A 26,110-nucleotide genomic window follows, 5' to 3' on the forward strand; every position below is an offset into this window, starting at 1 on the left:
TCCTGGTTATTCTTTTACTGTGCATGTACAGCTCCATATTCCTGTAGATGCAGCCACAAGGTAATTATATTGAATGGGTAGAGTGTGACACTCCTGGGCTCAGGGACCTGTGTACACAGCACACACTGCATACATCATAGATACACCAGTGCATTCATGTTTCCCCCTTGCTCTCCTACCTGCTATCATTTACAGTAATTTGCACATATAATTGCCATCAGTGCCAGATTAACAATGGGGCAGATGGAGGTACAGCTCCAGGCCTCCATTTAAGTCAGATCATCATGGCAGCATTATGATAACCAGCTGTTTACTGTGTCTGGCAACACAGTTGCCATAAATCAGAAGTATTAGAATTGTATTTCTAGTTTTAAGTTTTCTCATAAAATGAACACATTTTTCTATTTGTGTGCATTTAGGGAAACATTGGGGCTGATAGTATAGGAGTGTACACACCCATGAGGTTCTGGCCACACCCACACAGAACTTGTCACAGCTTTTCTCCTTCTCACTATAGGTCTTTGAATATTTTAAGCCCAAGACACATTTGGCTCTTAATCCCATACGCACACGCAGGGGGGGTTTACGAGTACCTAGAAACCCCCCTGCCGGCGCTCCATTGCCGCGCAGCGTGCCTAAACATATATTTTTTTTTGTAGAGAAATGAGCTGGAGCTCAGGCTGTTCCTGGCTGGGCTGGCTGTAGGGGGACCTGCAGCGGTAGCACGCAGCTCCACCCCGGCAGTTCCCATGGGGGCACCAGCCTTGTAGGGAGGCTAAGAGCTGCTGCTGAGTGAAAGTGCCCATAATCTCGGCACTCTCTCCCAGAGCCGCACCGCAGGTCTGTGTAATGTCCACTTGTGGGGGGTGCTGGTGGGGGGAGGGGTTTGTCGTGGGGGGGGATCTTTAATAACTGATGCCAGCACTGTATTTAACTGGCTGCATTCGGTGTTTATCTGTGTGTGTATGCTTTGTCAGTGTGCGAGTCTGTGTCATTGTATGTGTGTATACTTTGTCAGTGTGTAGGCTTTGTCAGTGTTTGTGTCATTGTATGTGTGTAGGCTTTGTCAGTGTGTGTGTCATTGTATGTGTGTAGGCTTTGTCAGTGAGTGAGTCTGTGTCATTGTATGTGTGTAGACTTTGTCAGTGTGTGTGTCATTGTATGTGTGTAGGCTTTGTCAGTGTGTGTGTCATTGTATGTGTGTAGGCTTTGTCAGTGTGTGAGTCTGTGTCATTGTCTGTGTGTAGGCTTTGTCAGTGTGTGTGTGTCATTGTATGTGTGTAGGCTTTGTCAGTGTGTGAGTCTGTGTCATTGTATGTGTGTATGCTTTGTCAGTGTGTAGGCTTTGTCAGTGTGTGTCATTGTATGTATGTAGACTTTGTCAGTGTGTGTGTCATTGTATGTGTGTAGGCTTTGTCAGTGTGTGTGTCATTGTATGTGTGTAGGCTTTGTCAGTGTGTGTCATTGTATGTGTGTAGGCTTTGTCAGTGTGTGAGTCTGTGTCATTGTATGTGTGTAGGCTTTGTCAGTGTGTGTCTGTGTCATTGTATGTGTGCAGACTTTGTCAGTGTGTAGGCTTTGTCAGTGTGTGTGTCATTGTATGTGTGTAGGCTTTGTCAGTGTGTGTCATTGTATGTGTGTTGGCTTTGTCAGTGTGTGTGTCATTGTATGTGTGCAGGCTTTGTCAGTGTGTGTGTGTCTGTGTGCATGTTTATGTCATTGTGTATGTTTGTAATGGATGACTCAGTGCCGCCTTTTTATTTATTGGAGGGGATGAACAGCTACACATGGTATATTCCATATAATTAAACTACAGGAGGGCACCCCTGAACTTTATTCAATTCAACCTGAGTGCCAGACTATACAACGGTCTATATACAGTATACATAAGAACTAAGCAGACCACTCAGTCTTGAACTTACAACAAAATACAATCAGATACAGGCAGCACTCCTCGGATACTCAATAATACAATCTAGTTAATCCACTACTGTGCAACGTTTCAGATGCATTGACGAAAGATGTAATAAATGCATCTGAAACATTGCACAGTAATGGATTAACAAACTTGGATTATTGAGTATTGATTATTGAGTACCTGAGGAGTGCTGCCTGTATGTGGTTAGATTATTTTGTCACTGGTTTAGTAACTAAGTATTGGAAACACCCCTTTCAAAATCCTGCGTTTGCCACTGAATCCGATCCTGCTTACCATCACTTGTACATTATATTAGACATAAAAGTATTGTACAGTAACTACTTGATTGAGGCCATATTTGCCTACTCTCCCAGAATGACTTCAATCATGAATTTTAGGGAGCTCTCCTGAACACCAAAGAGATTAGAGCGCCACAGAAATTAGAGCAACCTAACTGGCCAGATCACCAGTGAAATGGACAGTCAAGAAGCTTAATTCATGGTGTTATGCCCCCCTGAATCTCCCAAATTAACCTCCCAGAAGGGAGCATTAAAAGTCGAAATAGATGATTGAAACTTTCTGATGATCACAGATAAATACTGATATAATATAGATTAGACTGTAGTTTAAATAAGTGGGTTTAATTTTACTTTTAACACTGCATAAATCTTCTCACTGCTAAATCCAGGAGTCATTTCTCTCTACTCATCCTCCTTGACCTGTCCACTGACTTTGATACTGTGGACCACTGATTCCTCCTTTTCAACACTTCACTCTGTTTGTTTCCGTGAATTATAGTTGACCTCCTACCTCTATAACGTTTGGTTTTCTGTCTCTTCCTCTACATGTCAGTGATTCCCAAGGATCTGTTCCTGGTCCCCTTTTCTTCTATCTATACACCTCCTCACTCAGAGATCTCCTCAGCTCCTTTGGCCTCCAAAACCACTTCTACGTTGATGACATATTAATTTCTCTCCTGTTCTCTATACCTCCCATTTTCTCTTATTTCTGATAGCTCCTCCTGGACATCCCAGCACTTAATATTTCAAAACTGAAACACATTCTCAACTCTGTCCCCAAGAATGCTGCCTGGGCACAATCCATGACCCCGTCCTCTAATACACTTCCCACATCCAGTCTATCTTACAAGCATGCTATGTTTATCTTAAAAATATCTCTAAAATTAGACCTTTTCTCACCATGGTTATTACTAAAAACTCTCATTTATGCACTTCTCATTTCCTGCATGGATTAATGTAACCTCCTCCTTGCTGTCCATTCTATCACTACTTCAATCTATCTACTGCTGCTGTCCATCACATTTATTATTATCATTTATATGGCGCCACAAGTGGTCGGCAGCGCCTTACAAAGTATATAAACAAATAGGTGAAGAAAGACTTACAATACAATGCAGGACAAGGACATGGATAATATACATTGCTACATTAGCGACCATAACACCCACATAAGCAGCAGAGCTAAGCAACGAAATGTTACGTGCCCTAGTGGGGAGTAAGAAGTAGATGAAAAGCACAAGAGGGTAGAGGGTCCTGCTCGCAAAAGCATACATTCTAAAATATATACATTTTCCTCTCTTGTCACTCTGTGCTGGACTTGCCCCTATGCCAACTACATCACTGGCCCCTCATCCATTTCTGAGTACAATTTAAACTCCTTACCTTCACATATAAACTCTCAATCATGCCACTTCCCCTACATCTCCAACCACATTGCTGTTCACACTTCTTCCAGCCCTCTATGCTCAGCTACTGACCACCACTTTATCTTAACTTTGGTCGCCTCCTCTCAACGCCCACATCCAATATAATTCCTGTGCTGCCCCACTGCCCTAAACCTCACTACAGTATCTCTTCTCTATCACTCTATTTTCCAATATCAACACCTTCAAACAATCCCTTAAGACTCTCCTCTCATAAAAGCCTTCCTCATGGCCTATCAGCCTTCCTCATAATTCATTAATATACTCCTCAACTTCCCACCAAACTCTCTTTCCCAGTTCACCATTCCAGTTACACCCATCCCTTTAGACTATAATCCCTCAGGAATAGTCCCAAATTCTTGGTACCTACTCCTAGCAGTATCTCTGTCACTACTGCACCTCTGTTCCCCTGTCTCCCATCCCCAGCAACACTGAGTGTCTGCTAACTTGTAGAGTAGAGAATCTTTGAATGTTTTGCTTCATATTTCTCCACCAAAGCATGTTTTTATTAAAAGCTTTTATTATTATTTTTCAAAAAATGTTAAGTATGTTACATAAAACCAATAGATCTGGGATGTCTAAGTTAATTGAGCACAACAGTCTAAATCCTGCCTAAAGATTTTGCTACCAAACATAACAGTTTAATGGAAGATGTACTCAAAGTAACTGAAATCATTTGAGAAAAAGTCAGTGGTGGAACTATTGTGGATGTGCCCTTTATTAGGGCCTAGAACTAAGGGTGGCTGGCAATGCCTGTTCTTCATCAGGTCTGAAGCCTGTGACCTCCACCTGTTGTCTAAGATACATACCCACCTGATACCCCTCCCTTAAAAGACGAGAGCGGTAGGCGCTGGACTGAACATGCTTACCCTGCTCTTTTGAAAATGATAAAAAGTCCAAAATAAGGAACATTCTGACCGCTAAAGTTGGGGTTGCATCTATCCTGTTTATACTTCTTAAATTTATGTTACAGTGTTGTTTTATGGTATTGCCATGTTCAACTCAATTTTTTATTTACTTAAAAAAGTGAAACATAAACTATTAAATGACTGTAGCTGTGCTTAATGTACTGCAAATGAAGCATATACAACCTTAACAATATAACCATAGTAAAAAATAGTACACTGTGTAATATAAATATATTCAACTTAATTAAGTATCTCTTGTGCCAGGTAAAGCAATTAACTTTTTAATTAAGCCAAGCTAGAATTAAATGAAACTGCTGAAACCTCCTTTGTTAAATTTGTATTATTGAAAATACTAAAATTAGATATGTTAAACCATGTTTAAAATCCTAATATAATTACTGTGTAGGTAGAATGCATTGCAATGCTCTGCTGGATTTATGTTTTTATGGGAGAGAAGTTGTTAAAATGTTAAATTGGTTCTAGGTGTGAGACACCTCACACCTACTGTAGATGCATAATGGGTGAAGATTAAAATGACAAATGAATAGATAACAACGCTGTACTTCATTTTGCTAATGTCTGGATTTGCCAGCAAGTGCTCTATTTCATGTATTGGGCATATATTTACTAATAAATGGCTATTGGGCTGGATTTCTATTGTCACGTATTGCAGCAATAGAAAACCAAACAAGCCTGACAAAAATGGACTCTAATGGATAAATTTACTACAGTGAGAGTTTTTAGAAGTGGAGATGTTGCCCATAACAACCAATCAGATTCTAGTTATTATCTTCTAGAAGGTGCTAGTTAAATATTTAGCAGAATCTGATTGGTGGGCAACATATCCACTTCTAGAAACTCTCACTTTAGTAAATATACCCCTAATTCTGGATTGCTGCAGATGTAGTGATGAAGTATGTCTGCAATGCCTTCCCATACCTTGGAAAGAGGACATCCATCCCAAAAAACAGCCACTAGGAGAGTACATCATTCTCTACCTCATGGAGCCATTTCTAAACCAAAAAAAGAAACACAACGAAAGACAACTTCTTCATGTCTCTTCAACTTGACAAAAAGTTCCAATAGAAGAAAACGTCATTGATGGGAACAAGAAACAAAATGTGTCTTGAAATTCCTGTTGACGTAAAGAAGCTCAATACAGAAATGCACTCCAATAACATCTTGCAACAGAGACTGCAACTTGGCTGTGTACCAGGGAAAGAAAAATAAAAACGTTGCTCCTCTCAGTACACTGCATGCTGAAGTAGCAGTGAGCAAAGAAGGATATAAGAACTGTAAAAGTAAATTCTTCAGCTGGTGAATAAACTAAAGAGAGAGAGCAAGAAGGACAGTGTCAAGAAGAAGAGGTTGCAGGACCAAGGTCATCTAAAAAGTGGACAAAGTGTCAATTTGGTTTGTGCAAAGACAACAAGAGCAGTGATTTCTGTGAGAAGTGCCACAGAGCCATGTGAGGAAAATGTGGGTGAAAAGTACAAATCATGTGTACAAACTGTGTTTAGGAGGGTCAGCTAAGAGGAAAATAATAAGTTTCTGAAAAAATGCACTTAGATTAGAAACATGGCACAGAGTTGGATTGAGAAGCAAAGTTTTTGTATTTAAATCGAAAATCAAAAAGTATCACACATTTCATGTAGTATGCTAAAAGTATATTCCAAGAAATGTCACAAAAACATTTAGTATTGCAGATTGCAATACATCACCATAAAAGGGAAAAAAACAAGGAAAAGTGACGATATTTGGAGGAAAAAAGTAAAACAACTGAATAAATTATTGAAGGAAAAATGAAGGTAGGGTTCATTTGACTCATTTTGCCGTTCTAGTGTTAAATTAGATATGTACTCAGGGCCTGATTCAGAGCCGCTCGTAAGCGGCCGCTCGTTCGCTCCGAGCGATGTTCGCACATCTGTGCATGCGTATGGGTCGTAATGCGTATGCGCCAACCAGTCATTGCGGTCAGAAATTGAGCGCTCGCAAAATAGCGAGTGCCTGCTAATTTGAGTAACAGGATGAGGCGTTTGTGGGTGGTAAAGGGGAAGGTGCTTGAAAACGGGGAGTGGTGATCCGAACGCAGGCGTGCCAAACAGTCAAAACGGGCGTTTTAAGGGTGTGCATAATTAACAAAGCAGCGTCATCGACCACGTCACTTGGTTGTTTCTTAGCCTGAACTGTTCGCATGATTGCGGTAGGAAAATCCTACCACAAGCACTGCAAGCAGTTCAGACGCATTTCGATGTACTTGATTAATCAAATAAATAGTGGAGATGACGTAGGATGCGAGCGGCCAGGGGGCGTCTTTACAAAATAGCGAGCGCATGTTTCATTCGCTCGCTCAGACATAGAGGCGTCAACAGACCGCAAAGAGCGAGCACTCAATTTAAATAGCCGGCCCCTTTTTCTGAACGAGCGAGCGCAAATAGCGTCTGGCTCTGAATCAGGCCCTCAGTGCCCAGAATATAACAAAAGGCAAAAAGAAGTTAAAGCTAAACTAAAATGCTTGTATAGGACACACTGACTTACATACTGTATACTGACATGTTACAATTGTTTACTTGTTTACAAACGACTCAAGTAAAATGCCATTGCGGCTCCATATACATAGACAGTTTCAGCTCAAAACAGGGCAGTGTCCAGCCTGATCAACTAGATACTTCCATTGCTGAGAAGATAACATAACTTTTTGTCTTAAATGAGTCACATTATGTTTGGAGAAAACAAAACACTGCATTAAAGCATAAGAATCTCATCCCAACTTAAAAACATGGACATGGTGTTTTCATGGCTTTAAGGTTCTTTAGATGTCATGGAACAAATACAGCTTACCATCATTAATAGAATTATTATTAACGTAAAGTCAAATCCTGTCCAAGTCCAGATCTTAACCCAAAAGAAATGTTGTATCAGAACCTGAAGTGGGGTGTTCATGCAATAAAGTCAACCAAAATCCATTAGTTGAAGAATTACTGTAAGAAGGAATTGGCCAAAATTTTCCCAAGCCGATGTGCAGGAATAAAGAGCAATTAGTGTAAACATTTGACTGAAGTGATGGTCAATGGGTTCACACCAGTTACTAAATCCTAAATGTATACATTTTCCTCAAATAAATGTAATAATGCATCCATCTAATAAATAAATGAATGAAAAAAAAGTATATTTGTGTGTTATTTGTGCCTTTGAATTCTTTTACTCAATTGTTATTATTTAGAAGAACTGAACACATTTACAGTTACTTTTATGCAGAAAGTCTGAGAATTCTAAAGGGTTCATATACTTCCAGCACCACTATAACAAAACTCTCACCCTAACTATATAATTCATATGTAGCCTATGGGATGCCGAACAAGTCTAGATGCTGAGATGCAACCTTAATCACTATCATTGTATCATCCACCACTATCAAATATCACCCAAAAAGTATGCTTACAAACTCTCCAGCAATGTCCAGGAGAGACACAATTTATTTATTTATCTATTTATTTATTTATGTTTTTTCTTTTGGAGGGGAGGGTGTTTCTTCCAGACTGCTGCGTGACCTAGGGTTTGATTACGTGATTCACATTGAATCGTGTCATTGTGACTCTGCTGTAAGATGCCACAACTTTAAATAGGGGGAAGGGAGGGGCAAAGACACGGTGACATGACTGCTACAATGCGCCCTCCATCCACACCTTGGACATGTCTTTCTAAAGTAAGGAGGTATACCTAGAAACCTCAGCACACTTATACTTGCAACAATATAAGATCACTATATGGTAATAGAACTTCAGAGATATTGGTTGCATGCATTTGTAAATTCATGGGAAGCCACATCACGGCTTCTCTGTCACTAGCAGTCCCTAACACTAAGGGATTCACATCCGGGGCGCAGAGCACCCCAAAAAACATCCAGCCCAGGACCCCCCCCCCAAGGGCATCACATGAAAATAGAAAAAGAGTGACAGTGCAGTGTAAAGTATAGATGTGTACATTTGCCAAAATATATATGTGCCTTTATTATGAGGCCTTATAATTGGTATATATTACATTTGGGGTGAGAGTTTGGGCGTAGGGCCCCCGAGGCTACTCTGGCTGGGCCTCCTCAGGGCATCACCACTTAATACACATAGTTACTTTTCACATCACCTTTTATGTTTGTTTTTTATTCATGTATTTTTTTCACATATATTTTAACCTCTTTTTCAACACTTATTAACTACTCGCGTACATCTATACTTTACACCTCACTGTCACTCTTTTTCCATTTTCGTGTGATGCCCTGGGGGGGTCCTGGGATAGACGTTTTTTGGGGTGCTCTGTGCCCCAGACATGAACCCCTTAGTGTTAGGGACTGCTAGTGACAGAGAAGCCATGACGTGGCCTAGCAGCTTCTCATGTATTTGCAAATGCATGCAACCAATATCTCTGAAGTTCTATTACCATATAGTGTTCATATATTGTTGCAAGTAAAATTCAACAATACAACAATATCTGTATACTTCTAGCAACTGCTCTGTAAAATGTTTTATGTATCCAAATGTTGCATTGACACATCCATTAATATATAAAATAATAATGTTAAGTAATTATTCCCCGTTGTTTTTAAATATTTGCATTTTTTTTAAAACATTTGCATCTAAATTCCTGTAGAATAAATATTTTTTATTCTATCTATCTATACATACACCTATATAAAGAGATAGATATCGATACACATACACACATATATATACAATATGTATACACAGAAGTGCCAAAAAAAATAATGGATAGCATTATGTAAAGGTAATGATAGGTATTGTCACCATAATATGACGTCTTGGAAATGTCCAGACCTGGTAACAGACAAGTGACACTGGATCAAATCACATCCACATTCAATGCAGGAAGTACCAGGCGCATATCCAGCAGTTCAGTGCAGCGTTCTTTATCTTCCATGGGATATGGGAGCAAACGACCAACCAGAATGCCCCTTTTAACACTACGGCACCATACACAGCGCTTCACCTGGCTAGTGACATGACTAATTGGACCAAGGAGGACTGGCAACATGTGGAGTGGTCCTATGAGTCACGGTTCCAGTTGTTTTTGGATGATAGTAGGGTTCAGATGTGGCAAATATCCCATTAGGCAATGGACCCCAGTTGTCAACAAGGCACCGAGCAGGTTGGCGATGGCTCCATAATGGTGAGCAGTGTGTTCACATGGCATGGGTTGGGTCCGCTAGTCCATCTGAACTCGTCAATGACTGGTAACCGCTACATTGTGTTGCTTGATGACCATTTGCAGCCCTTCATGGACTTCATGTGCCCCAACAATGATGGATTTTTCCAGCAGGATAATGCACTATGTCATTTATCCCAAGTTGTCCAGATCTGGTTCAAGGAGCATTCTGGAGAGTTCTGATAATAGTGTATCCACCATGTTAGCCCAACATGAACCCAATGGGGCATTTATGGGATGTGGTGTAGAGGTCCATTTGCAACCAAAATATTTAAATTACAAGTATCAGGGAGCTGTGGGAAGCTATCCAGACTGTGTGGGTCAACATCTCTCCAGAGGTCTTCTGTCCACTGGTGGAATCGATGCCACTTTGCAAGGCTAGAGGGTATCCTATGCAATACAAGGCATCTATCTCTTGACTTTTGGCACTTCAGTGATATATACATACACACATATACAAATAACATGCACATACATTTATACATACACACATATACACATCTATTTATATATATATATATATATATATATATATATATATATAAAACAAAAATGCAAAGTGAATAAACAGAAGAGAAATCTAAATCATATCAATATTTGGTGTGACCACCTATTGCCTTCAAAACAGTATCAATTCTTCTAGATACACTTGCATAAAGTCAGGGATTTTGTAGGATTATAGTCAGGTGTATGATTAACCAATCATACCAAACAGGTGATAATGATCATCATTTTCATATGCAAGTTGAAACACAGATGTTAACTAAAACAGAAACAGCTGTGTAGGAGGCTTAAAACTGGATGAGGAACAGCCAGACTCTGCTACAAAGGTAAGGTTGTGAAAGACAGTTTCATGTCACAGGTCATATACCATGACAAGACTGAACACAGCAACAAGACACAAGGTAGTTATACTGCATCAGCAAGGTCTCTCCCAGGCAAAGATTTTAAAGCAGACTGGGGTTTCAAGATGTGCTGTTCAAGCTCTTTTGAAGGAGCACAATGAAACGGGCAACATTGAGGACCGTAGTCGCAGTGGTCGGCTAAGGAAATTTAGTGCATCAAATGAAAGACACAGCAAGCTTACTTCCCTTCAAAATTGGAATTTTTTCAGCAGTGCCATCAGCTCAGAGATAGCAGAAACCAGTGGAACCCAAGTATACCCATCTACTGTTAGGAGAATTCTTACCAGAAGTGGTCTTCATGGAAGAATTGTGGCCAAAAATGCCATAGCTTTGATGGGGAAACAAGGCCAAGTGACTCAACTATGCACAAAAACAAATGAACTGGGGTGCAGAAAAATGGCAGCAGGTCCTCTGGACTGATAAGTTAATATTTAAAATATCTGGCTGTAACAGAAGGCAGTTTGTTCACTGAAAGGTTGGAGAGCAGTACAATAATGAGTCTCTGCAGGCAACAGTGGAGGTTCCTTGCAAGTTTGGGGTTGCATTTCAGCAAATGGAGTTGGGGATTTGGTCAGGATTAATGGTGTCCTCAATGCTGAGAAATACAGACTTATCCATCATGCAATACCATCAGGGAGGTGTCTGATTGGCTCCAAATGTATTCTGCAGCAAGACAATGACCCCAGACATACAGCCAATGTCATTAAAAACTATCTTCAGGGTAAAGAAGAACAAGGAGTCCTGGAAGTGATAATATGGCTCCAACAGAGCCCAGATCTCAACATCATCGAGTCTGTCTGGGATTATATGAAGAGACAGAAGGATGTGAGCAAGTCTACATACACACAAGATCTCTGGTTAGTTCTACAAGATGTTTGGAACAAACTCCCTGCCGTGTTCTTTCAATAACTGTATGGAAGTGTACCTAGAAGAATTGATGCTGTTTTGAAGGCAAAGGGTGGTCACACCAAGTATTGATTTGAATTAGATTTCTCTTCAGTTCATTCACTTTGCATTTTTTTAATTGATAAAGATAAACTATTAACAATTTAATTATTTTAAAGTATTTTTACTTTGCAGCATTTTTTCCACACCTGTCTAAAACTTTTGCACAGTACTATATACATACATTATACACTGTAGATATGTTGTGTGTATGTATATATATTTATATAAAAACAATCTTGATATATATATATATATATATATATATATATATATATATATTACAATCCTTTCACATAGGGAGAAATATAATGAAGCCTTCTAGCAAAGTAGCAATCATATGAAATGCAGAGCTTAATCTATCTATGATACAGCATAACTCTTACTGCCTGATTATTATTAGCTGCCGCAAGGAGCATAATTTATCTTTTGCGTGCATAGCCAAATCACATTCACTACATAATGAAACACATATGTTAAATAATGAAATGGTACAACAATCATGCCAGATATTTATTTACCTCTAATAAAAATATGATGCTGTTGTGTATTAAAACATCTAAAGGTGACATTAGATATATTTTACTAGGGAAAATAAAGATGTATAAAATAAAAGGTAAAGTCAGCTGAGAATTTTTGGAGAGACTTTGGCAGGAACGTTCATAATCTAGTTTAATTCTGCTTCTGAATTTTTATGATAGCCGGTCCCTTTCTCAGCAGCCCAGAGGGCACACTTTCGGCTTCCATTATATCCAGCATCTCTACAAAAACCTGCTGTTCTAATGTGAATGTTAACTATTAAATCTTGGCTCTACCTTTTTATTGAGACTTAACAAAATCTATCAACTGTCAGCTGCATTTACCACTTTCACTACTTGCATAAACAATTGGAATGAATACTGCCTGTGCATATTTGTGTTTCACCTCTCTGTTCTACCAGAAATTATTTATATTACATGGCTTCAGACTCCTCTAGTTTTCCAAATAAAACATTTTTTTGAACAGTCTTGTACACCAAAGGTGCGCAACTTATGTCTGCAAGCAGCTACAGAAATTTGGTGTTTTGCTTTCTCTACAAAATTTTTGAAATATAATTCTTATACGAGGCCATAGGCTCCTACACACAAACATAAAATATCGGCCTTGAGAGTCAGATGGTAAAGCCCTGAGCTTTTTCACAGCAACCAAGGCTAGATTTGTATCCCTGCTCACACAGGAAATGATGCAGTGTAGAAAGCAAATCGGCTGTAGACGCTCCACCACTGCGTGCATGTAAATAAATGCATATATACAGAGTTGTACAAATCTTTCCAGCCGCTCTGCCCTAATCTGTCTGCTTGGTTTCCTACCATTCATTATCATTAGTGGTTTGCACTAACCTATACTTGGTGTAATTGGAACGTCTCAAAAATGCATATTTAAGCTTATGCTCAACTCTTCAGTCGCAAGTGGAGATCTGACTGAAATGCATATAAGTCTGCATTGCCCCTGCTTGTGCATGTACAGTTCCTGAGAATGTGCAGCGTGACACATATTATATAGAAGCTTCTTCATTATAGGGGGCCGTCCAATAATTAAGTATTCAGCTCATCGCGATGTGCGGAGTGGATATGTAAGTACTGGAGCAATTCTGTATTGCTCCAGTTTTAGTACAGCCACTCTAAAAGGCAACTGTCACGTAATCCCTATCACTGTCACTTTCACCGCTAATTACTAGCAGTGAAAGTAAACACTGCCACACATAATATATGTACACATACATGTACTGAGTTCACTTATGTGCACAGAGAGGGCTATCGGGAACTAATGCCACTTCCTAGCAAACTCCAAACACTTTTAGTTTTCGAAGTTGTTGAATACTGGAAGACCACATCTTGCCTCTAATGATGAAGGGGCTCATTACATAATACATGTGGACTAGGGGTGAGCGGGTTCGGATTTCTGAAATCCGAACCCCCCCGAGCCCCCCCGATCCGAGTCCGATCCGAGTCAGGCTCGACTTTTCCCGCCTGACTCGGATCTGACATCGAGGCAAAACGTCATCATCCCGCCTTCCGAGTCTCGCGGGTTTTGGATCCTATATAAGGTACCCGCGTCGGCGCCATTTTCTCACTCGGCTGTGGACAGTGAAGAGGGAGGGTGGGAGTTAGTGCTGTGTAGTGTAGTGTAGTGTAGTGCTGCTGTTGTCCACTACTTCAAAGTCCATAGGGGCTGGCTGTGTTGTGCTGTGCTGCTGTTGTTAATAGGGGCTGTGTCCACTACTTCAAAGTCCATAGGGGCTGGCTGGACTGTGTTGTGCAGTCAGTTCCAAAGTCCTGTGCAGTGTCCCAGTCCTAAAGGGGTGCTGTAGTGTTGTCCAGGGGGTGCTCTGTCCATCAGGGGTGCTCCCCCCAAGTGCTAAAAAAATAATATATTTTCTGTGTTTGTGAATTGTGTGCGCAGTAGCCGCACGTGCATCAACAAAGTAGTGCCAAGCGTGCGCCTGTGTCATAAGTAAAGGGCCGGCTGGCTTGACCGTTAAGGGTGCTGTAACCCCCGAAAGTACACTCCAGTCCAAACCAAAAAAAAAATTATTTTCTGTGTTTGTGAATTGTGTGCGCAGTAGCCGCACGTGCATCAACAAAGTAGTGCCAAGCGTGCGCCTGTGTCATAAGTAAAGGGCCGGCTGGCTTGACCGTTAAGGGTGCTGTAACCCCCGAAAGTACACTCCAGTCCAAACCTAAAAAAAAATTATTTTCTGTGTTTGTGAATTGTGTGCGCAGTAGCCGCACGTGCATCAACAAAGTAGTGCCAAGCGTGCGCCTGTGTCATAAGTAAAGGGCCGGCTGGCTTGACCGTTAAGGGTGCTGTAACCCCCGAAAGTACACTCCAGTCCAAACCTAAAAAAAAATTATTTTCTGTGTTTGTGAATTGTGTGCGCAGTAGCCGCACGTGCATCAACAAAGTAGTGCCAAGAGTGCCCCTGTGTCATAAGTAAAGGGCCGGCTGGCTTGACCGTTAAAGGGTGCTGTAACCCCCGAAAGTACACTCCAGTCCAAACCAAAAAAAAATTATTTTCTGTGTTTGTGAATTGTGTGCGCAGTAGCCGCACGTGCATCAACAAAGTAGTGCCAAGCGTGCGCCTGTGTCATAAGTAAAGGGCCGGCTGGCTTGACCGTTAAAGGGTGCTGTAACCCCTGAAAGTACACTCCAGTCCAAACCAAAAAAAAATTATTTTCTGTGTTTGTGAATTGTGTGCGCAGTAGCCGCACGTGCATCAACAAAGTAGTGTCAAGCGTTCGCCTGTGTCATAAGTAAAGGGCCGGCTGGCTTGACCGTTAAGGGTGCTGTAACCCCCGAAAGTACACTCCAGTCCAAACCAAAAAAAAAATTATTTTCTGTGTTTGTGAATTGTGTGCGCAGTAGCCGCACGTGCATCAACAAAGTAGTGCCAAGCGTGCGCCTGTGTCATAAGTAAAGGGCCGGCTGGCTTGACCGTTAAGGGTGCTGTAACCCCCGAAAGTACACTCCAGTCCAAACCAAAAAAAAAATTATTTTCTGTGTTTGTGAATTGTGTGCGCAGTAGCCGCACGTGCATCAACAAAGTAGTGCCAAGCGTGCGCCTGTGTCATAAGTAAAGGGCCGGCTGGCTTGACCGTTAAGGGTGCTGTAACCCCCGAAAGTACACTCCAGTCCAAACCTAAAAAAAAATTATTTTCTGTGTTTGTGAATTGTGTGCGCAGTAGCCGCACGTGCATCAACAAAGTAGTGCCAAGCGTGCGCCTGTGTCATAAGTAAAGGGCCGGCTGGCTTGACCGTTAAAGGGTGCTGTAACCCCCGAAAGTACACTCCAGTCCAAACCAAAAAAAAATTATTTTCTGTGGTTGTGAATTGTGTGCGCAGTAGCCGCACGTGCATCAACAAAGTAGTGCCAAGCGTGCGCCTGTGTCATAAGTAAAGGGCCGGCTGGCTTGACCGTTAAGGGTGCTGTAACCCCCGAAAGTACACTCCAGTCCAAACCTAAAAAAAAATTATTTTCTGTGTTTGTGAATTGTGTGCGCAGTAGCCGCACGTGCATCAACAAAGTAGTGCCAAGAGTGCGCCTGTGTCATAAGTAAAGGGCCGGCTGGCTTGACCGTTAAAGGGTGCTGTAACCCCCGAAAGTACACTCCAGTCCAAACCAAAAAAAAATTATTTTCTGTGTTTGTGAATTGTGTGCGCAGTAGCCGCACGTGCATCAACAAAGTAGTGCCAAGCGTGCGCCTGTGTCATAAGTAAAGGGCCGGCTGGCTTGACCGTTAAAGGGTGCTGTAACCCCTGAAAGTACACTCCAGTCCAAACCAAAAAAAAATTATTTTCTGTGTTTGTGAATTGTGTGCGCAGTAGCCGCACGTGCATCAACAAAGTAGTGCCAAGCGTGCGCCTGTGTCATAAGTAAAGGGCCGGCTGGCTTGACCGTTAAGGGTGCTGTAACTCCCGAAAGTACACTCCAGTCCAAACCAAAAAAAAATTTATTTTCTGTGTTTGTGAATTGTGTGCGCAGTAGCCGCACGTGCATCAACAAAGTAGTGCCAAGCGTGCGCCTGTGTCATAAGTAAAGGGCCGGCTGGCTTGACCGTTAAGGGTGCTGTAACCCCCGAAAGTACACTCCAGTCCAAACCAAAAAAAAAATTATTTTCTGTGTTTGTGAATTGTGTGCGCAGTAGCCGCACGTGCATCAACAAAGTAGTGCCAAGCGTGCGCCTGTGTCATAAGTAAAGGGCCGGCTGGCTTGACCGTTAAGGGTGCTGTAACCCCCGAAAGTACACTCCAGTCCAAACCTAAAAAAAAATTATTTTCTGTGTTTGTGAATTGTGTGCGCAGTAGCCGCACGTGCATCAACAAAGTAGTGCCAAGCGTGCGCCTGTGTCATAAGTAAAGGGCCGGCTGGCTTGACCGTTAAAGGGTGCTGTAACCCCCGAAAGTACACTCCAGTCCAAACCAAAAAAAAATTATTTTCTGTGTTTGTGAATTGTGTGCGCAGTAGCCGCACGTGCATCAACAAAGTAGTGCCAAGCGTGCGCCTGTGTCATAAGTAAAGGGCCGGCTGGCTTGACCGTTAAAGGGTGCTGTAACCCCCAAAGTACACTCCAGTCCAAACCAAAAAAAAATTATTTTCTGTGTTTGTGAATTGTGTGCGCAGTAGCCGCACGTGCATCAACAAAGTAGTGCCAAGAGTGCGCCTGTGTCATAAGTAAAGGGCCGGCTGGCTTGACCGTTAAAGGGTGCTGTAACCCACAAAGTACACTCCAGTCCGAACCAAAAAAAAATTTATTTTCTGTGTTTAGCCGCACGTATATATCAAATCGATATAACATAAATGGAGGACCAAACTTTCTCCGATAAAAATAAAATAGAGAAAGATCAAGAACCACTTCCTCCTAGTGCTGAAGCTGCTGCCACTAGTCATGACATAGATGATAACATGCCATCAACGTCGTCTGCCAAGGCCGATGCCCAATGTCATAGTAGAGGGCACATACAATCCCAAATGGCAAAGTTCAGGAAAATGACCTTGAAAAAGACATTTAAATCAGCTGAAGAGAAACGTAAACTTGCCAATATGCCATTTACGACACGGAGTGGCAAGGAACGGCTAAGGTCGATCCCTAGTATGTTCATGACTAGTGGTTCAGCTTCACATGACGATGGAAGCACTCCTCCCACTAAAAAAATCAAAAGAGTTAAGCTGGCAAAAGCACAGCGAAGAACTGTGCTTTCTAAGAAGATATCACAAATCCCCAAAGAGAGTCCAAGTGTGGTGGTGGTTGCGATGCCTGACCTTCCCAGCACTGGACGGGAAGAGGTGGCTCTTTCCACCATTTGCACGCCCCCTGCAAGTGCTGAAAGGAGCACCCACAGTCCACTTGCTGATATGCAAATTGAAGATGTCACTGTTGAAGTACAACAGGATGAGGATACTGGTGTAGCTGGCGCTGAGGAGGAAGTTGGCGAGGAGGATTCTGATGGTGATGTGGTTTGTTTAAATCAGGCTCCGGGGGAGACAGTTGTTGTCCGTGGGATGAAAAAGCCCATCACGGTCATGCCTGGGCAGAAGACCAAACATTCCACCTCTTTGGTCTGGCAATATTTCTATCCAAATCCGGACAACAACTGTCTTGCCATATGTACCATATGTAAAGGTGAAATAAGTAGGGGTAGGGACGTCAACCACCTAGGAACATCCTCCCTTATACGGCACCTGCAGCGCGTTCATAAAAAGTTACTGTCAAGTTCAGAAACTTTGGCTCAGACCGTAAGCAGTCCAGGGACACCTAAATCCCGTTGTCCTGTTGTATCCAAGCGCCTGCAAACCACACCGTCAACTCCCTCCTCGTCAATTTCCTCCTTAGTCAGGATCGGAAGTAGTCCTGCAGGCCATATCACTGGCATGACTGACTCTCCTATCCGGGATTCCTCCGGAGGATCCTGCATTGCTACGCCTACTGCTGCCGCTGCTGCTGTTGCTGCTGCTGCTGGGAGTCGTTCATCATCCCAGAGAGGAAGTAGGAACACCACTACTTTTACTAAACAATTGACCCTCCAACAGTCCTTAGCGAGGAGGATGAAGTACGACAGCAGTCATCCTGAAGCAAAACGTATAACTGAGGCCTTGACTGCTATGTTGGTGTTAGACGTGCGTCCGGTATCCGCCATTAGTGCAGTGGGATTTAGACAATTGATGGAGGTAGTGTGTCCCCGGTTCCAAATCCCGTCTAGATTCCACTTCACTAGGCAGGCGATACCGAGACTGTACAGAAACGTCAGAAAAAGTGTCCTCAGTGTCCTGAAAAATGCCGTTGTACACAATGTCCACTTAACCACGGACATGTGGACAAGTGGAACAGGGCAGACTAAGGACTATATGACTGTGACAGCCCACTGGGTAGATGTATCACCTTACGCAGCAACAGCAGCAGCGTCACCAGTAGCAGCATCTCAGAAACGCCAGCTCGTTACAAGGCAGGCTACGCTGTGTATCACCGGTTTCAGTAAGAGGCACACCGCCGACAACCTCTTAGAGAAACTGAGGGAAATCATCGCCCAGTGGCTTACCCCACTTAGACTCTCCTGGGGATTTGTGATATCTGACAACGCCACCAATATTGTGCGGGCATTACATCTGGGCAAATTCCAGCACGTCCCATGTTTTGCTCACACAATAAACTTGGTGGTGCAGAATTTTCTGAAAAGCGACAGGGGCGTGCAGGAGACGCTTTGGGTGGCCCGAAAAATTTCTGGCCACTTTCGCCATTCAGCGACTGCGTGCCGAAGACTGGAGCGCCAGCAAACACTCTTGAACCTGCCCCGCCATCACCTGAAGCAAGAGGTTGTGACGCGGTGGAACTCAACCCTCTATATGCTTCAGAGGATGGAGGAGCAGCAAAAGGCCATACAAGCCTATACATCCACCTATGACATAGGCAAAGGAGGGGGTATGCACCTGACTCAAGCGCAGTGGAGAATGATTTCCGTGTTGTGCAAGGTTCTTCAGCCCTTCGAACTTGCCACACGTGAAGTCAGTTCAGACACTGCCAGCTTGAGTCAGGTCATTCCCCTCATCAGGCTTTTGCAGAAGCAGCTGGAGAAAGTGAAGGAGGAGCTAAGACGGAGCGATTCCGCTCGGCATGTGGGACTTGTGGATGAAGCCCTTCATTCGCTTTGCCAGGATTCCAGGGTGGTCAATCTGTTGAAATCAGACCACTACATTTTGGCCACCGTGCTCGATCCTAGGTTTAAAGCCTATGTGGTGTCTCTCTTTCCGGCCGACACAAGCCTGCAGAGGTGCAAAGACCTGCTGGTGAACACACTGTCAGCTGAAGCGGAACGTGACACGTCAACGGCTCCTTCTTCATTTTCTCCCGCAACTGGGGCTGCCAGGAAAAAACTAAGGTATCCTAAGCAACCCGCTGGCGGTGATGCAGGGCAGGCAGGACCAAGTTTGGACATCTGGTCCGGACTGAAGGACCTGGCAACAATTTCTGACATGTCTACTGTCACTGCATATGATACTGTCACCATTGACAGAATGGTGGAGGATTACATCGGTGACAGCATCCAAGTAGGCATGTCAGACAGTCCATACCTGTACTGGCAGGAAAAAGAGGCAATTTGGAGGCCCCTGTACAAACTGGCTCTATTTTACCTGAGTTGCCCCCCCTCCAGTGTGTACTCCGAAAGAGTGTTTAGTGCAGCCGGGAACCTTGTCAGCGAAAGGCGTAGGAGGTTGCTTCCACAGATTGTGGAGAAGATGATGTTCATCAAAATGAATTATCAGCTCTTCCAGGGAGACCAGCCTCCAGAAGGTACAGAGGGACCTGTGGTGGTGGATTCAAGTGGGGACGAGTTAATACTTTGTGAGGATGAGGATGTACACACTGAAGAGGGTGAGGAATCGGTGGATGAGGAGGATGAGGATGACATCTTGCCTCCGTAGAGCCAGTTTGTGCAGGGACACATTAATTGCCAGCTTGTTTTGTGGGGGCCCAAACGAACCAATCATTTCAGCCACAGTTGTGTGGCAGACCCTGGCGCTGAAATGATTGATTTGTTAAAGTGTGCATGTCCTGTTTATACAACATAAGGGTGGGTGGGAGGGCCCAAGGACAATTCCATCTTGCACCTCTTTTTTTCTTTGCATTATGTACAGTTTGGGGCCTAGTTTTTCTAACTGCCATCCTGCCTGCCACTGCAGTGTCACTCCTAGATGGGTCACGTGTTTGTGCCGCCCACTCGTGTCGCTTAGCATAGTCATCCAGCTACCTCGGTGCAACCTTTTGGACATAAAAACACTATTGTGAGGTGTGAGGTGTTCAGAATAGACTGGAAATGAGTGGAAATTAAGGTTATTGAGGTTAATAATAGCATAGGAGCAGAAAAACCTACAAATTCTGTGATTTTAGCTGTTTTTATGCTTTTTTTCAAAAAAATACAGATCCAAAACACAAAACCCAGAACCCAAAACACGGAAGGGTGGTTTTGGCAAAACCAATCCAGATCCAAAACACGAAGAAAGATCCAGATCCAAAACCAAAACACAAAACACGAAAAGTGGCCGATGCACACCCCTAATGTGGACATAAGTATATCTACATGTGTAACTGGCCCTTAAGTGATCATGGATAGGCCCCTAAGAGACTTATAAGTGGTAGGCCACACTCATAAATGTTGTACAGTGTGTCTAATTCCTCATTCTCTTAAGATCTTTAGGGGTCTATTCATGTAGGACACAAAGTGGCTCATGATAAACATATATATCCCATCATATCGATGCGATATATAGTGTTGTTTAGTAGCCACTCATGTATACTTACTTGTCCATCGTCTTTGGGCGCTGACCGGCCCCTCCGCGATCCCTGGGCACAGTGAGAATACAGACATATCGGGAGCCCGATATGTCTGTATTCTTACTGCGCATGCGCCGGCGTCCAAGAACAGACCTGCCAAAAATGACGCTGGGAAAAGGGTACGGAGCCAGCGCCGGGTGCCAGGCAGAGTACAGGGCAATATTCAACTTCCCTGCTCTGTTCAGCTTGCGGTACAGATTATGGCATCCTCAGATGGTGAATCTGTACTGCAGGAGAGGAAGGGAAAGCCGAACTTTCCGTTCCTTTGTGAATTGCACTCACCATACTAAAAATATGGTGATGCAATTCATACACAAAGCCGGTGTGCCGCTAAACAGGACTTTTCACTGCTTTATGAATAGACCTCATAATCACAGTAGAAGAGTGAAATGACTAGCAAACTTGAAACAGCCATAAACCAATTTAATACAAACTAATGATAACATTTAGCATGACACAAAGAGTCTGATGAGAAGTTGAGAATAAAGTGGGCATACATTAGTCAAAAGGAGAATGCAGGAAGATTAGTGGATTTCCACACCTATGCAGAGCTGTACCCATATTGATATGCCGCTGCATCTGCATCATACTTGCCTACTCTCCCAGAGGTTGTGGTAGGCTCCTGAGTTTTCCGGTAACCCCCCGCACCCCCAAAGAGTAAGCAAATCTCCTGCATCCTGCCCACTTCCTACTGAAGTGGGCAGGATGGGAAGATTTTTGGAGAAATTTGCGGGTCCATAGGGAGGGGGCGAGTCTAAATGACGTGAATTGCATTATTTAGGGCCTAATGATGGCTATAATCAGGCTTTGCCCCCAATGATGAGAGCAGCAGGTCCTATCTGACTGTTCCCGGAATGGTGCCCTGAAAAGTCGGTAAGTATGATCTGCAAGTGTATCATAGCCGACTGGTTTACTACTAGCCAACACCTGTCCTATACTAGGAACAAAATACATGCTTACTAACAGGCATAGATGCGCTAATGGGTTGGTCTGCATGGACCGTGTTTGCGTGAACACATCCATACTGAACTTGACCTAGGTGAGAATGCTCTGTCACATCCATTCTGCCTCTCAGCAGTGGAGGTGTTGCGGGCCGCACCTGGGTGTCACCCTTGGAAGGAGTGACACCAAAATGCGGGCTCCTCTGCAGTGACAGGAGCAGTGACATCACTCACTGAGGTCACACCTGGTGTAGAATCCTGGTAGAGGTTAGTAGGGTGTGCGGCTTTGCAGCATGTTGGTAAAAAGGGCATGGCCTCACAGGCAGGGGGTGTGGCCTCACAGGTAGGAGGCTTGACCTCACGGCCCAAACCCCCATTTTAGTCACTCTGGAGGTCCTGGAGTTGCGGACTGGCTCGGGGAACACTCTATGTGCAGTGCCGGCTCCCTCACTGTGTCAGGAGCCAAGTGCTGCATGAAATACAGTGCAGCACCTGGCTCCTGTCATTGAGGTTTCAGCACTTTGGTGTCACCCCTCGGTGGGTGACACCTGGGTGCAGCCCACACCTTCCACACCCTCCTTGTGATGCCACTGGACAGGAGCCAGGTGCTGCAGTGTGACATTCTTCTGCAGCACCCGGCGCCTGTCATATGAGAGGAGCCAAAAGGGCTGACAGCCCAGTCTCCGGGGGCAGACCGGCATCTCCGGCGATGGTGAGCTGTCCCTGGAGTGAAGTCATCGTGATCCCCCGTGAGGCCACTTTCCTTTATTTTAAACCACACACCTTTTTTCAGAGGCGGTCGCGCCTCTGGTGAGCAGGGATAGTCAGTCAGAGTGCGCACCGAGTGTCACCAGACTCTGTGATGCCTCTGCCTCTCAGTTCGTAAGTGTACATATGTTCAGACTCCATTTGATTCTGTTTTCTCACATTAACATTCATTCATTTTTATGAACATGTGCAGAGCAGATGCTATATGCACACACGTACTTTCAACTCAGTATCAGCCCCCGAAACTGCATATGTCGGAGATCAGGCACTTCTAGTTGCAGTAGTTTTGGTAAACTGATTTAATATGGGGGGAGCTGTCACTGGAACACAGGTAAAGCTGGCTAAGATTATCAAATCTCTGAAATCTAAGCAATCCCTATGTAACTTATCTGCACATGAGATACTTAAATTATGTGATACCATCATAAGACGTTCTCACCTTGTTTGCTTGCTTTAGCCACCAGTGGTAAAAAGTCTTTTGATGTATAGAATCCTTGTCCTGTTGTAAGGCCAATGAAGACATCCTCAACTTTAGGTTCTGGCAACCCTAGGGGAAAAGGAAACAACTTAAATGAACACAAGGTAATTCACTTGATGAATTACAGTTGAAAAAACGATCACGATTAAGTACCGCTTCAGTGGTCCTTTTTATTAAAATCCATGTGTCTTCATAAAATATACTAGGTTACGTGCTGCAGCATATAAGGTAGTTCTGCAAATCCACTTATTCTTTCAAATTCTATTTTAAAGTTAATTTCCTATATACAGAACCATTCCTATGACCCTGACCCCTGGCATTGCTAAATTTAGGTCTTAACAAATTTCCCATTTCTAGCAGAATGATCATTACCCAAATAATCAGTGCCGCAGGGATATCTATTACCAAGTCAAGGAAAAGCACAAAATCCTGCTTAGCACTAATTCAGCAGGTCCACATACAGGCACAGTAACCTGCGTCCTAAGATGTCTGACAAAGTATTGTAATAGGTACAGGGAAAGAGATCGCCTTCACTATACCACTTCACCACCTGCATTATTCAAACTTGTGATTGAGGAATGTAATAGAATATATTGTGTGCTTGATTTATATGTTACTGAGCATCATAGTCTTATTACCTGACATTTTTGCAATGTCTTAGTGTTACTTTATGTTTATATATTTCGCTTTTATTGACGTATTGTATTTTAAAGCAACATTTTAACGCTTAAAAGTAGTAATAATATATATATATATATATATATATATACACGTATACACATACAGTACATACACACACACGGCATATGCCAAGTCACCTCACTCTTGGCATTATAAAGTTTAAACGAGAAATAAGCGCAAAGGTATATGAATAACATATAGAATAACTAATAATGAAAACAATAATTTGTGATAATGAAGTGACACTCCTCATTTCATATATATGTGGCAGCTCTTAACCAGTTTATAGGGGTATTCAATATGAGGTGAAAACTTCGTTTTTGCGATGTTTTCGCACCAATGACGTAATTTTCGGAGGTTTTGGTTTTACACCGTAATCAATTTCAAAGACTTTTCGCAGGTTCGAAAAAAAGGGGATAACTTTTCACCACTGAATAGGTGGCAAAAAAAAGTGCAGAATTGGGGTTTAGGGGTGCAGGCTTAAAAAAAGTACCCTGCACCCCTGGGAATGACATTTTAAAAATAACTGTGTCAAAAAAAGTTTTAAAAAAAATAGGGACACCCCAAAAAATGTATTTAAAAATTGGGGTGAAAAAAAAAAATTGGGAAAAAAGTGTTTAAAAATAGGGAAATAGGTTCAGGGCTATTCTGCAAGTATGCGGCAGGTGTATTCTAGAATAGGCTATTAGCGGCAGGGGCATTTTTGCAGAATTTTTAAAAACTTACTTTAGGGACATAAAAATATGCTAGTACCCATTTTCATGTACCCCAAATTTAATGGGACCACTTAAAAAAACGAAAAAAATAACCTAAGTGCTCTTCTGAAACACTTCTTCAATGTCGGGAAAAAACACCTGCTGCGGCTATTTAAATCCCCGGCTTTCATTTGCAGGCTAAAACGGGGGTATCCATAGTGATCCCCCATGTTTTTACAACTTTAGGGGGGTCCTACAATTTATTCCAAGAAAATTTCGTTTTTTTACACAGATCCCACTTCGCAGCTTCCCGTTTTCGTAGGTTTTATATTGAATACGGGGATAAAGCGGGCGCGCGCCCGATACTTTATCCCAGGAAAATCTCCGATGGGGAGCAAAAAGTCCAGCACGGACTTTTCGCTCCCATATTGAATACCCCTCATAATGTGAAAGACAAATGTAAAGCAAATGAAGAATTTAAAAGCGCCTATTAGTGTGTAATATGTTATAACACCCAGTGTACAGTGCAGAGAATGATGAGTAGATCCACAACTTATCTTGTTTATGTGTCTTTTGTCATATGACCAACAAATGAATCAGGGTATATCGAATAAAAGAGAATTACAAAATAGTGTGTACTGTTTTAACACTGCAAGTAGAGCACACAGTAATATATCGTGAACACAATTAGGAGCAACTAGTCCAAAACAAAATGGTCCTTCACTTTGGATGTTGTTTGTGTAAAATCACAGATTTATTCAGCAGTGAAAAACAAATGATACATAGCACATGTGCAAAATATAAACATTATAGAGCTTATCTGTCCATGAGGCAAGTCCAGGTACAGTATCAGTTCCAACTTGTCAGGAAGACTTTGTCCTGCGGATATATATATATATATATATATATATATATATATATATTATACACAGAAAGGGAAAGGCGGCACTCACAGGTCTGATGAAATGAAAGAATCAAACTTGACAACTGTGTCTGCCTTCAACGTTTCAGTCTCACATAACTTTTATCAAGAACACAATTACAAGAACAAATACACATACCTTTATAGTGGAATGTCCAAGGTGATTGGTGCGGTGTAATGCTCCATGCTGCCGGGGGCCAAAGTCTGACATCATCATTGTGCGCCTCCCGAGCATCGCGACCCAGGCGCGATGATGTCACCAACGTGATGACGCATCACGCTGTGTCAGACACTCAGGCATCACACAGGATAAAGCAGTCTGGCGCCCCCGGTGGATAGGATGGAAAATGAAACTCAAAACTGTTGAGTTATCTGAATGTTCTCTTGGTGGTCCAAGTCATCTTTGCATTTATGCACATGTTTATGTTTTGTCATATTTGTTATCACCTGAGCACCTTTTTGGGTTTAGCTCTGCTGAGTTTTCCTGGGTTCCATGTGCATCTTTCTCAAAGCCTCACGGTTGTCAAATTTGTATACCATGGACTAGTCTTCCTCACAGACTACATTGCTTTAAGTCTTCTTTTGTGATTCTTTTGCTACATTCTTTCAGTAGGATGTATTCTACAGTCATCCATTTCCTTATA

At 42.7% G+C, this 26,110-nt stretch overlaps 1 protein-coding gene across 2 annotated transcripts in view; it reads right to left on the reverse strand.

Moving 5' to 3' along the window:
- The window catches only part of DPYD (dihydropyrimidine dehydrogenase), a 1,460,234-nt gene that overhangs the window by 776,948 nt on the left and 657,176 nt on the right, over positions 1-26,110 (reverse strand). For both annotated transcript variants that reach the window (XM_088479173.1, XM_088479172.1), the window contains exon 9: positions 23,130-23,237. In XM_088479173.1, the coding sequence (XP_088335299.1) occupies positions 23,130-23,237 (108 nt within the window). The remainder of the gene's footprint in view (positions 1-23,129; positions 23,238-26,110) is intronic.

The sequence above is a fragment of the Taudactylus pleione genome, unplaced genomic scaffold, assembly GCF_031769625.1.
Source record: "Taudactylus pleione unplaced genomic scaffold, aTauple2 ptg000228l, whole genome shotgun sequence".
NCBI classification, from domain to species: domain Eukaryota; kingdom Metazoa; phylum Chordata; class Amphibia; order Anura; family Myobatrachidae; genus Taudactylus; species Taudactylus pleione.